The sequence below is a fragment of the Lissotriton vulgaris genome, chromosome 1_1 (genome assembly GCF_964263255.1).
Source record: "Lissotriton vulgaris chromosome 1_1, aLisVul1.2, whole genome shotgun sequence".
NCBI lineage: Eukaryota > Metazoa > Chordata > Amphibia > Caudata > Salamandridae > Lissotriton > Lissotriton vulgaris.
The window spans coordinates 1,383,877,098-1,383,890,473 of NC_141685.1; the positions used below are offsets into that span (position 1 = coordinate 1,383,877,098).

General features: G+C 46.4%; 1 protein-coding gene across 2 annotated transcripts in view; it reads left to right on the forward strand.

Moving 5' to 3' along the window:
- SLC13A1 (solute carrier family 13 member 1) overlaps nt 1–13,376 on the forward strand; it is a 309,760-nt gene that overhangs the window by 118,922 nt on the left and 177,462 nt on the right. For both annotated transcript variants that reach the window (XM_086966833.1, XM_086966838.1), the window contains 2 exons: nt 2,931–3,067; nt 12,301–12,488. In XM_086966833.1, the coding sequence (XP_086822959.1) occupies nt 2,931–3,067; nt 12,301–12,488 (325 nt within the window). The remainder of the gene's footprint in view (nt 1–2,930; nt 3,068–12,300; nt 12,489–13,376) is intronic.

A 13,376-nucleotide genomic window follows, 5' to 3' on the forward strand; every position in this document is an offset into this window, starting at 1 on the left:
TCCACTAGGTGGATCCATTAATGTGCATTATTGCATGGAGCCATTGATGCTTATTAATACCTGGGGCTGCTAAGGCATTGGGGATCATTACTATGTGGGCCATTAATGTTCACTGCTACCTCCCTAGTGCCACTACTGATCCTTTGTACTGCTGAGGGCCACTGATGCTCATTACTTTCTCAGACGGTTGAAGCTTAATATGGCTTGGCCACAGAGATGTTCATTACTGTCTGGAAGCATTAATGCTCTTTAACTCGTTCCATGCGTCAGACGGCCCCTGGCTGACCGACGTTATGGTGGGCTTTGGCGTCAGACGGCTGGGGGCGGTTTAATTTCCTCACGTGTAGAATCCGCCTGCACAGTGGGGAAATTTGTGCACAGCGGGGAAATTTGCGCCACAGCCAACGGGTTAAACGTTGGGAACATTAACCCCTCCAATGACCATGACGAGCTCAGCTCTTCATGAGCCACGGTGCTCCGGTGCTCATGACGAGCTCAGCTCGTCATGGCCAGTGGAATGCTCGCACTCTGGGCTAATTCCCCTGCTGTGCTGAGCGTTCCATTAAACGGGCGTCGCCGTGACGAGCTGAGCTCGTCATGAGCACCGGAGCACCGTGACTCATGACGAGCTGAGCTCGTCATGAGCATGGGTGCGCTGTGCGCACCCCCCCCAGCACAGCAGGGGAATAGCCCTAGCAGCCAAGGGGTTAATACACAGTACTACCTGGAGGTCCTCTGACTGGGCCATTGATGCTCATTATTGCATGCTCCCATTGAGGTTCATTAGCGCCTGGAGTTATTTTTGCTTCTATTGCCCCGGGCCATCAATGAGACCTGAAACCATGAAAAAGCACCAAGAAAAATCTCACAGGGCCTTGGTAAAACCAAGGGGAGAGTTGTGTCTTGGGGAAAATATGTCAAATAATCTTTCTCTGCCACATGACCCCAGCAGGGTGGTGCTGCATGTACAGTAACACCATACACAAACTCTCAATCACCAAATAGGTATTTAATTGAAGAATATCCAAGGTTAACAGTCAGCTATAATACATACCCGGAAATGTGAAAAGATGGGCGCTATACCAGTTAAGGCAGTAATTAAGGATGTTGGGGACACTGAGGGTGTGAATACCATTTGAGCAAGAGTATCAGACATGTAATGGATGAAAACAGCAGGAATTTCTCACAAACCACTACACATTATGCAGCACAATGGTGCATTTTGAGGCAAAAAAGATGTGTCTTTTGCTTTCTTGCCCTAAGTGCGCTGGGTTTGCCCAGACGTGAGTCCCAGGCTCACTGTGCCACTGGATTCAAGCTAGCCTGGCTGATGGGGGCTGATGCCCAAAAACCGGTTCTAGGATACTTGTTTTCGGTGTAGGGAGGCCCTGGCTTGGCATTTCGGTCTGGCTTGGCATTTCGGTCTGGACTGTTCCCATGAAGAACTGAGTCAAGACTGATTTGCATATGGCTGGGTCTAAAGTGGGGTGGCATGGTGAGCAAAAGCACAATGGATTTAACCCAGATCTCTTGACTGGAGGTGAATGTTTTATTTTCTCTGTATTCCGTCCATCATCTGTATGTCTTTTGCTTTCTATCGATTCACCCAAGATCTGGAACGACATCCGTGTATCCATCAGGACCACCCCAACACTGTTCCAATCTAGGAATGAGTTGAAAATACATCTGTTTGAAGAGCAATACATCACAATACATGAACATCCTACAAACCAGTTGCTTCTCCTATTACTCATTGACTTTATGTTGTCTGTGACCCTATACAGTGCTCTGCTAGCTCATGGCGGGGTTTACCCTACAATAATCCCAAAAGCATACATACACACATACATATATACTTGCATACATACATAAGTAGAGCCCCAATTCCCACTGTCATAAAGATTAAACCTGCTTAAATTGTATATTTTGCAACTTTTAGCAAATACATTAACATTTTCAGAACCCCCTCAAAGCAGGTGTAAATCTTCATGCAGCTTACACATGTGTAGGGGTAGAAAATTTAAAATACACCTTAAAGCCAAATGCTTATTTTATTCAATAAAAAGTGAGATTGCCATGTATGCCACCTCTTCCTACATACCCCTAGTGAATATAGAATCGTTTGGTGACCTTTTCCGCACCTTTCTCCCTGCTTGTGCCAGGTCACTTGAATGTATGTTTCCATCAGTGTGTAAAGGGCATTTATTCTAAACTTATGTTCATGCCATAGAAGTACTAATTTTGGGCCGTTCACAAAACGTGAATTTCCTGTCCCTGACAACTCTTCTGGCACTTCTCTTTTTTCATGGTTATATGGCTCCGCTCCTTAAAACCACTGACCTTTCACAATTACTCAGATTTTCTTAGGAGTATTTTATGCATGAGTACCCCAGTGTGAAATTTACAGCGTATCCCAAGGCCAAATTTACAGCTCTTTTTATGTGTTATTACAGAATCAGCCTCTTAGACTTTCTTAAGTTTGCTGATTATCTATCTAACTATCTATCTATCTATCTATCTATCTGTCTGTCTGTCTGTCTGTCTGTCTGTCTGTCTGTCTGTCTGTCTGTCTGTCTGTCTGTCTGTCTGTCTGTCTGTCTGTCTGTCTATCTGTCTGAATGTGCGTCTGTCTGTCTATCTGTCTGAATGTGCGTCCATCCATCCATTCATCTATCCATCGATTTCTGTCTGCGTGTCTATTGTCTGTCTTTCTCTCTGCCCATCTTTAAATTGAACAGAAAATCTTGACACACCGGTTGCTGTACTTTGGTCCGCTTGTCTCCTTAAAAATCGTACAATTTTTATTGTGAAATGTCTTCAGTTATATAAATTTCACGTTGATATGCAATTGTTTGCCTATGTTACGGGTTGTATTTGACAAAACCACCATAACTAAACAGGGTACATCTTTTCACAACCTTTGATTTCAGGTGGCATCGGAATATTTCAAAGACTTTCACCTTTTGCTCACAGGAGTCATTTGCTTAGCAACATCAATTGAAAAGTGGAATTTGCACAAGCGAATAGCTCTGAAGATGGTGATGCTGGTGGGGGTGAACCCTGCATGGTAGGTACTGGTGTACCAGTGGTGATTCTCTTTCTCAGGTGAGGAATCCTCTGTAAACTGCCTAAGATGTTTTCAGTTTTGCTGTCATTGCATGTTACAGTTTTCCTAGCAAAGGTATTGGCATCACCTGGTACCATTCACCACCCCACTTACAAGGCAGTCCATTTTACACCCACTGACCTCAAATAGCATCCACCAGCTCCAGCTTTTATTGTCTTTATTGGACTAACTCAGAATTGTACACTCAGATCATGTTATCCAAAATAAGTTTGAAGTTGCACAGACATCTTCAACTGAGCCAATGGTGTTGGAATCATAGTCTTAGAGGGACTGGTGAAATTAGTGTTTTTACCCTTCAACCAAAAGCCTATAATCATATCTCAAGGATAGGATTGAACTTCTGAGTGTCTGGAAACATTCATGTACCGCTTTTCTCAACTCCTATCTGCTGAGATGCCAGTGAAGATAGAGCTCAGGGAATACTTTGTACCCGCATTGAAGGCACTGGATCCGATTTACAAAGATTTTGCTATGAGTAGATGTAACATACTTTTGCACTACTCCTGGCTTACTGCTGAATTCCAGGAGTAAGCCTGGAGTTCTACTGGCTTAATCTTGGAATTTAGGAGTATTCAAAGAGAAGTTAAAGTAAAATCTTTGCAAATCGGTCCACCTTTGCTTCACACACAGAAAGGGGGTTATCGTCTGTGTCAATAGAAGTAAAGAGAAGTTACATGAATAAGCATCAGACATACATCCAAGATAAACCCTTGTCTTACACCAGTATATCCACAAAACATCTCACTGGGACAGAAGAAAACAAGCATTTGCAATGCAATAGGTCTCGCAGCATTTAAGTTTGAGTTTTTGGCATTGTATATGAAAATGTGTTGCATGAATTTTTTTGCAAACTCTGTATTGGCTGGTGGTGTTTGTGCCCGGTGAAAGCGTGCACTGACGGATGGTGGTGTTTGTGCCCGGTGAAAGCGTGCACGAACAACTTATGGTGTCTGTGCCTGGTGAAAGTGTGCACTGACGGCTGGTGGTGTGTGCCTGGTGAAAGGGTGCACTGGTGGCTGGTGGTGTTTGTGCCCGGTGAAAGCGTGAACTGATGACTTATGGTGTCTGTGCCTGTTGAAAGTGTGTACTGACGGCCGGTGGTGTGTATGCCTGATTAAAGCGTGTACTGATGGCTGGTGGTGTGTGTGTGCCTGTTGAAAGTGTGCACTGATAGCTGGTGGTGCGTGTGCATGGTGGAAAAAGGTGCACTGACATGTTTAAAAGTAAAGTGCGCCATACTGCGATTGCTACAATAGTTAATTGTGGATGTGTTAACACTTGATGCGTGCACTGATGGCTGGTGGTGTGTGTGCCTGTAGAAAATGTGCACTGATGGCTGGTGGTGTGTGTGCCTGGTGGAAGTGTGCACTGCCAGCTGGTGGCGTGTGTGCCTGGCGGAAGCGTGTACTGACGACTGGTGGTGTGTGTGCCTGGTGAAAGCGTGCACCGACGGTTGGTGGTGTGTGTGTGCCTGGTGAAAGCGTGCACTGACGTCTGGTGCTGTGTGCGTGTGGTGGAAGCGTGCATTGATCACTGGTGGTGTTTAAATAGCAACATACTTGGGTCCAGCATAAAAAGCACTCTTTTTAAACAGGCATTAAGAGTGAGACAGCACACAATGATCCAATGGTAATTACTAGTTGAAAGCAAATCGCATATAGAACATTAGGAACTATACACTGCAATTGTTTACATTGATTCAGACGGTCCTTGCTGCATTCAGGACATTATCACAAATCAGTCTCTTTCGTGAGAAGTAATACCTTACATCCTAAACAGCTGTTTTAACAGAATGTTCCCGACTTTAAAAAGAGAGATGCCTAAAACGTTGGCAGGGAGACAGCATCCTGAATTTAGGCCGTATGAATGTCACTTCATTGTTTAACTGAAAGAAAAAAGCCAACGCTGCAACACCATTCTGCCAGCTAAGCAAGCTGAGTAAGAAGGGATGCGACCACTGCACATTTATAAAAAATAAAGCATACCATAAAGTGTACCATCTGCACAGTACATAGGACTCAGAACTGAAATGCGGTTGCTTTATGTAACAAGAAACGTTTAATTGCAGTGATGCACAGTAAACACGCATAACGTTCAAAAGTCAACAGCAACTTCAAATAAAGCAGGGTCTGCCACACCATTCATGTAAGTGCATGAGGTGGCATCAAATTTACAGGTCCCTCTCGCGGCCTGCATGACTCCGGGGGAACGCGCGCGGTGGGGGGGTGCGGTATGAGGTCAGGGGTAATGAAATAAATACAGTAATAAAAACAAATAAACTAAACTTACGGGATGAGGCACGTCCTCCGCCGAACACGCATATCGTTCAAAAGTCAACAGCAACTTCAAATAAAGCAGGGGTTTGTCACACCATTCATGCAAGTGCATGAGGTGGCATCAAATTTACTAAACTTATGGGATGAGGCACCTCCTGCGCCGGCGGCCGATCCTGCGTCATAACATCACGTCTCCCTCAGCCTCCCTCTCTGCCCGATGTCCCATCTGCTGGGGCCCCTCAGCGATGCTCTCCTCTTCCTTTCTCCCATCCTTCGCCCCAGCCGGGCCCGGTCGGATTAGAGTGATTAGTTTGGCAGCCCCAGCCGGGCCCGGTCGGATTAGAGTGGTTAGTTTGGCAGTACCAGTCTCGCACCCGCAAATAAACGCTGGCGTCGTTCTCCACAATGCACCGGTGCCCTCTGATTATGATGAATTTCCTCTGCCCACCGCCACCACTTTGCCCCGAAAACCTCAGATATCTGCCAGCACACAGATGCCACTCACTCACCACACCACTGCCATGTGCCCCGTACACCCGTCTCGCCTGGTTGTACTTGCAAAGGTCTAAACAGAGGATTAAAATCCCATGCCTACACACTGCCACCGTGACTATGGGCAACATCAAAGCCCTGTACGGCATTTATTTTGTATATTAAAAAGAGTAGAAACTCCAACTTTGACTCAGGAGCGTGCAGCCGACGCTGCCACGTGCCGAAGTTGTGAAACGTGCCTGGTCTTCGTTCATTTACAGTCATGTGCTTCTTCCACCACCCCGCACTTCATCTCTTCCTCTCAGTTGTCTCGCAGGTTCTCTTTCGGCATTGCCTTCTTTCTTTATTGTTGTGCGTGCGTGCGTGCATGGGGGGGCATGTGTGCGTGTGTGCATGGGCGCTTGTGTGTGTGTCTCTGTGTATGCGCATGCGTGTGTGGTGTTGGAGCTTCCCAGGAGACAGCAGCTGGCCACAGCGAGCGCGTTCGCGAGCGCGTGGCCCGCTCCGATCGCCTTCTTGGAGAGGAAAAGCGTGCGGCCAGGTGCTGTCTCCTGGAAAGCTGTGTCGCTGACTATAGGTCTCTGCGAGACCGCGCTTACACGCGGTTACGTGAGACCTAAAAATAAGTGCACTTCTGAAGAATCCATTTGACTTTAGCTATTCTTTTCATGCAGTGAGCAGGGTTGTCGATGCATTTCAAATCTGCAAATCACTCATTACCACAATCGCAATAAAAGTCTTATTGTCTAATTTAGAGGTAAGAAAGAAAGGCAATAACAAGAGATGAGGTCAATTTGTTTACCCAGGTTCACACCAGCACTGACTAGGAGGTGAGTGCTTAAGGTGGTCAATTGCTTAGATTTAATGTTTAGAGCTATTAGATAAACAGAGTGATACGTGCTAAGTGTTCAAATTGTGTGCACGAAACGGCTCAAAGATGTTTACTCCCTCTAACACCACTTCTTTTGTGCAGATCTTTAAATTAGGCACAACAACTCTGCACTAGCTCAGAGAGGATGCCCACGATGCTTTATATTTTTGTGCACAATTTATAACAAAATTTTGAATCATGTTCTAAACCACTCTGCATTAAGATGTATTGAAAGAAGCTTCTAAACTTTGAAAATGGATGACTGAAAGAAAGGGCAATACTTATTTCAAAGTTTAGGAAGTGGCCTGTAAAAAAATATTTTGTGGAGTTGCAGCATTCTGATTTCACTTTGGACCTGCAGGTCTTGGAGTATCCATAAACTTTTTATAATTAAATCTGGATATCCATTAGGAGCAGATCATTTCACTTTTATTTACCCTCAAATGCTGAGATCGATCCAGATATTCTACAATTTCAAAAAATTAATGTAATGGCGCTGCTTCGAAACAAACCTCTTTGGTTTTCAAAACCATCCCTGGACGTTATTTTTCAACCCTACACTGGGCGGGACTCCTGATTGGCCAAGATTCAGAATAATCTTAACAGATATTGGATCATGCAACAGGTAGAGCTTTTTTGACCTTTGCTCATAGAAGAACCAAATTCATTCCTGCAGGGACGTCTTTCTGCGAGGAGTGCTTTTTATATAGGAAAAACGCTCTGGGGATGCTGCTGAACTCTGTGAGCGGTTGTCCCAACCAGAAGATAGAAAACTGCTCTCTTTATCAGGGGTTGGCCTGGGAGGTCAACTCAGCTCAGTTCACAGAGTTTGCAAAGTTTCCTGCACTCTGTGGAGCACACGGAGTTCCGAAAAATATCCACTCCACAAAGTAGAATTATTTCCTCGATCACACGGCACTACATAACGCAATCCACTGCTTGCGGTACTCCACATAGTGCGGCAGAGTTTTTTTGTCACTTTGCAGACCTCCACAAACTTCGCTTAAGACTAATCGGGTGACTTCTCAATCAATCAATCAATCAATCAATCAATCAATCAGGGGTTTATATAGAACGCTACTCACCCATGAGGGTCTCAAGGCGCTGGTGCTACTCACCCGTAAGGTTCTCAAGGCCCTGGAGGGAGCGGCTCTGGATCAGTCGAAGAGCCAGGTCTTGAGTTCCTTCCTGAATGTGGGCAGGGGTGGGGAGTGTCAGATACTCACAGGGAGCTTGTTCCAGGTCTTGGCTGCGGTGTAGGCTTTGTTTCTGCAGATGCTGGGGACCTCTGCCAGGCGAGGTCGGCGGAGCGGAGGTTCCTCTTCGGTACGTGGAAGGATACTCTCTCATTGAGGTATTTGGGTCTGATGTTGTTGAGAGCTTTGTAGGCATGGGTGAGGAGTTTGAAGGTGACCTTCTTTTTGACGTGGAGCCAGTGGAGGCTGCGAAGGTTTTGGGTCAGGGGTTCGTGGCGCGGAGTCCCGAGGGCGAGTCTGGCTGCGGCATTCTGGATGGTTTGGAGTTTGTGTAGAAGAGTTCTGTTCTGTTGATTCCAGCGTAGAGGGACTTGCCGTAGTCCAGTCTGCTGGGTATGAGTTCGTGGGTGACGATCCTTCTGCAGTCAGGGGGATCCATTTGAAGGTCTTTCGGAGGATGCAAAGGTAGTTGAAACTAGTGGAAGCGACGGCGTTGATCTGGCGGTTCATGGAGGGGGAGGAGTCGAGGATGATGCCAAGGTACCGAGCGTGGTCTGTAGATGTGGGTGGGCTCTTGAGGGTGGAGGGCCACCAGGTTTTGTCCCAGGCGGGGGTGCAGGGTCCGGGGATGAGGACCTCGATCTTCTCTGAGTTGAGCTTCAAGCAGCTGTCTTTCGTCCAGGCTGCCACGTTCTTCATTCCTTCCTGGAAGCCGAGTCTGGAGTCTTCAGGATTCTTCGTGAGTGAGAGGATGAGCTGTGTTTTTTCGGCGTAGAATATGATGCTGAGCCCATGCTGTCTGACAATGGCGGCGAGGGGGGCCATGTAGATGTTGAAGATCGTGGGGCTGAGTGATGATCCCTGAGGTACTCTGCAGTTGATTTCCGTGGGTTCGGGGAGGAAGCGAGGGATTTGAATCCTATGGGTTCTGCTGGAGAGGAAGGATTGGATACAGTCAAGGGCGGCTCCTTGTACACCTGCGTCGTGGAGTCTGGCTGAGAGCGTGCGAAGTGAGAGGGTGTCGAAGGCTGCCGAGAGGTCTAGAAGGATGAGGGCCGTAGTGTGCCCCTGGCCCAGTAGCATGCGGATGTCGTCAATGGCGACGAGGAGGGCGGTTTCGGTGCTGTGGTTGCTGCGGAATCCAGACTAGGAGGCGTCTAGGATGGAGTTCTTTTCGATGGAGCCGGTCAGCTGGGCGTTTATGAGTCTCTCTGGGGCATATTATCAAGACAGGTGATAAAATTATCTCTGTTTTAGTGGCAGAAAACTGCAGCTAAAACGGCGATAATGGGCTTGATAATACGCTCTATGGAATTCCAATTGAAGCCCACGTTAGATGTCCTTCACATCTAACATGGGCTTCAATTGGTATTCCATAGAGCATATTATCAAGCCCATTATCGCCGTTTTAGCTGCAGTTTTCTGCCGCTAAAGTGGCGATAATTTTATCGCCTGTCTTGATATTATGCCCTCGGGTGACTTTGGGCACAAAGGGGAGGAGCGAGATGGTCCGGTAATTTTACAGGTCCGTTGGGTCGGCCGTTGGTTTTTTGAGGAGGTGTTCCACCTCTACCCGTTTCCAGTCGTCTGGGCAGATGCTGGAATTGAGGGAGGGGTTGATGGTACGTCCTATTTCGGGTGTGATGACGGCGGCGGCTCTGTGGAATATGTGCGGTAGGCAGGGGTCCGTTGGTGCTCCTGAGTGTGTTTTCTTCATGGCCACGATGATGAGTTTGACGGTAGCAGGATTCCAGGACGTGATGATCAGTTTGTCTGCGGCAGTGGGTAGGGGGTAGTTGTCCGGGGCTGGTTCGCTGAAGTTGTCGTAGAGGGCCTTGATTTTCCAATGGAAGCAGGAGCTGAGCTTCTCGCAGAGTTCCTGGGAAGGTGTGAATCCTTGCCTTCGCAGGTGGGTTTTGCAAACTGCTGTATGACATTCAACAGTTCCTTGGCGTTGGTCGCATTGGTCTGGACTTTGTCTCTTATGAAGGTCTGTTTGGTGTCTCTTATGCACTGGTGGTATTCCTTCAGGGTGATCTTGTGGTTGTTATGTCCTTCTGTGGTTTTCTGGTTTCGCTAGGTTTTCTCTAGGTGTCTGCAGGAGCATCTGGCTTCTTGACGTTCTGTGGTGAACCAGGCAGCCTTCAGAGGACATTGTTTGGCGGGTAGGCGGAGAGGTGCGAGCTTGTCCGGACAGCAGGAGACCCAGCGGTGGAATTCCCTGGCTGCGGTGTTTGTGTTGGTCGTGTCGACGGGGGGGGTGGGGGTGACGGAGGGTGGTGTTGAGGTGTTCCTTTGTGACCTTGCTTCAGTTCCGTTGTGGCGGGCGCGATGCGAGATTGGGTGCAGTGGGGGTGTTGAAAGTGAAGTGGACGCAGTGGTGGTCCGTCCAGAGGGGCTGGGTGGTGTGGCTGAAGCGGATGTTTGTACCTCCAACGAAGATGGGGTCGAGGTTATGACCCGCTCTATGGGTGGGCATGTTGACGAGCTGCTTCAGTCCTAGGCTGGAGAGGAGAGTGATGGATTCTGGGTCATTGCAGTTGTCGAGGTGGAAGTTCAGGTCCCAGAGTAGAATGTAGTCCGTGGAGGTGATGGTGTGGGGTGCGGCGAGCTCGGCGTTGGTAGTTGCAGGCTGGGTGCGAGGTCCTGGCTGTCTGTAGATGAGGGTGCAGCATAACGTGGTCCTGGGGCTGGTCTGGATCTGGAAGTGGAGGTGTTCTGTGTTGCAGTGGGGGTCATTGGGCTGGAGGTGGAGAGTCGGAGGGGGCTCTTGTGTGCGATGGCGAGTCCTCCTCCTGGGCGGTGCAGGCAGTCCTTGCTCTGGATCTTGTAGCCGTCAGGCATGGCAGTGGCGATGTCGGGCCGGAGGTGGTGTTGGTCCAGGTTTCAGCGAAGAAGGCAACGTCGGGCGAGAGGGTGTTGATCAGGTCCCAGATTTCTACGGCGTGTCGTTGCAGGAGTGCACTTCTGTATGCTAGATACCAAGTGTGTGTGCTGCAGATGGGTGTTCTACCACACTACTGAAGTTTTCATATCCTCCTGCACATATATTGACTCATCAGTATTGACTGCCATCACATTGGCAAGATAATCATATCTAGGGCAATATAGATTTACTATTCTTAACTCCACAACTACTTACGATGACGATAAATTGGTAAATTTGAGTCCCAAGTGATTGAGATTAATTTGACTTTTTTCTAAATTTGACACAGTATTCATGTTAAACTGCTCTAAAGTTATCTGTATTATCTGCGCAAACTTTCCACACTGAAATGGTGGATTGGGGCAGAATTGCTACGGTTTTAGAGGTTTAAAGATTGGTGTTAAGCATTTCGGATTATATTTTCTAAAATGTACAGTGTGTATCCACAATACACAATGGGATGCAACAAAAAGCATTTTGATCAACTTTTGGCTACAAAAGGATTTTTGTGCCGAAATTCGACACAAGAGACACCAAAACACCATTGCATTGCGGAGCGCGCAAAAACCATGATAATCTCTGGAAGGTAAGCGTAATAAAGCAAATCCAGATCTACTTAGAAAAGTATAATTAGTATAACCTGGCTTTGTGTGGCTCCCAGTGCAAAATGAAGTTATGTGCAAATGACAAACAGAAAGGAAATTGTGTGATATTTTCATACCTAATAAATGTAATTGGCACAAAATTACACATATTGCACACTTCAATGCTCCTCTCTTGTATTTGCTCCTGTACACAAGATTAATTCCTGTACAGCATATAGAAGGGATTTTTAGTGCATCTGTGCCCATTAGCATAATCACAGTATGAAGCATAGAAATATGATGCGACACAATGCAAAGCTGCAGATGGCTGTGCGGCATTTCATTGCACAAATCTTGATAAATGCCTCAGTGTGAATTGCAGTGTGTTTTCTGTGATGGTCTATTATTGCCCACGAGCTCCCAAGGCTGCCTGCTCTTTCCTAAAGTGTAAGCACATAATGGAGATTGTGAAAATGGAAATCAAGTAAATGCTAGAGCTGACTATGACTACACAGGAGCAAAATCACATAAAAAAACTCAAATACAAATGCAAACAACGTGAAAAGTGTGTTTTGGGCCAATCTGACAAAATTATAAATTAGGTCAACCAGATCCTGAAGGTCCTAAGAAATATGGGAGCCTGGTTCTAAGCAGTACTTCAGCAAAAAATGATGATTAAGCAAGAAAAAGTAAATTATATTTGTCACAAAGTAGATGGTTTTAGTAATTTAGATACTTTTTTTTTTCCATGTGAGATAGTATATTTTCATCTTGGTTAACAGCAGAAATTGAGAAGTGAATAACCCCTGGCTAACCTCTTATTTGCAGGCTGATGCTGGGCTTCATGGGTAGCACTGCGTTCTTGTCCATGTGGCTTAGCAACACATCCACTGCTGCCATGGTGATGCCGATTGTGGAGGCAGTTGCACAGCAGATCATCAGTGCAGAGGCAGAGGTGGATGCCATGAACATCAGTTCTGAACACGTAATCGCCAATGAGGGCATCGAACTGGATGGTAATATGCGCATTCAGTACGCTTTTGGGTATTCGAGCACAGCACCCTAGTTCATGCATACTTACTCTGAACCATCAAAGTAACAAAATGAGGTGTCAATATGATAGGAGGTCAGTGTCCAATAATCACAACTCGCAAAGCGGACACCTAGACAAACACGGACACACAAACACCCATAAATAGAATGCCAACATCTACGTTCAATATGTATTCATTCAAATAGACTGCTGCCTTCACCAGTGAGCTGGACTGCTTACAGGACAGTAGGATAGCTGCCTCTTTGGAGACAGCTGAAGATTGTGCTACCCACCACTTGGTTTATCCTCTCTTAAACGTGTATGATAACCATAAGACATTTTTGCTAGAAAATGTGTAAAAAGCACTTCTCCTCAAATCCAGCATCCTCACCACAATCACAAAAATGATATTATGTTGCACCACAATTACACTTGATTAAATAAAAAACAAGAAGGTTTCCTTCAGCAATAGAGCCAACTGCCTCTAAAACAAGTTTCATTCACGCACAATCTCCCTCATAGTGTATCCACATTTTTATCTGAACCATTTCAACTGTTTGAAATACTGACTTCCAGAAAGTAGCTGTCCTGTTAGCCCTTAGAACTTGTAAGGCTGCTACTGAAGAAGAAAGTCATCTCTCCCTGGGGTCTCTTGAATTAAGGGCCAGGTCCAACTTATGCCCTCGAAAGTAATGAGAAAATTAGAAGTGTCAGGCCTAACGCCAAATGCATTTATTTGTGACTTCCTTAATATTATCTATTCCAGTTTTGGACTGCCACTAGGAACTGACTTGGTTCTGCAGGCTTTTTGTGATGTGCCATAAATTGATTGTATTTGATGGTCACATGCCCACTCTTCTACTACTGGATC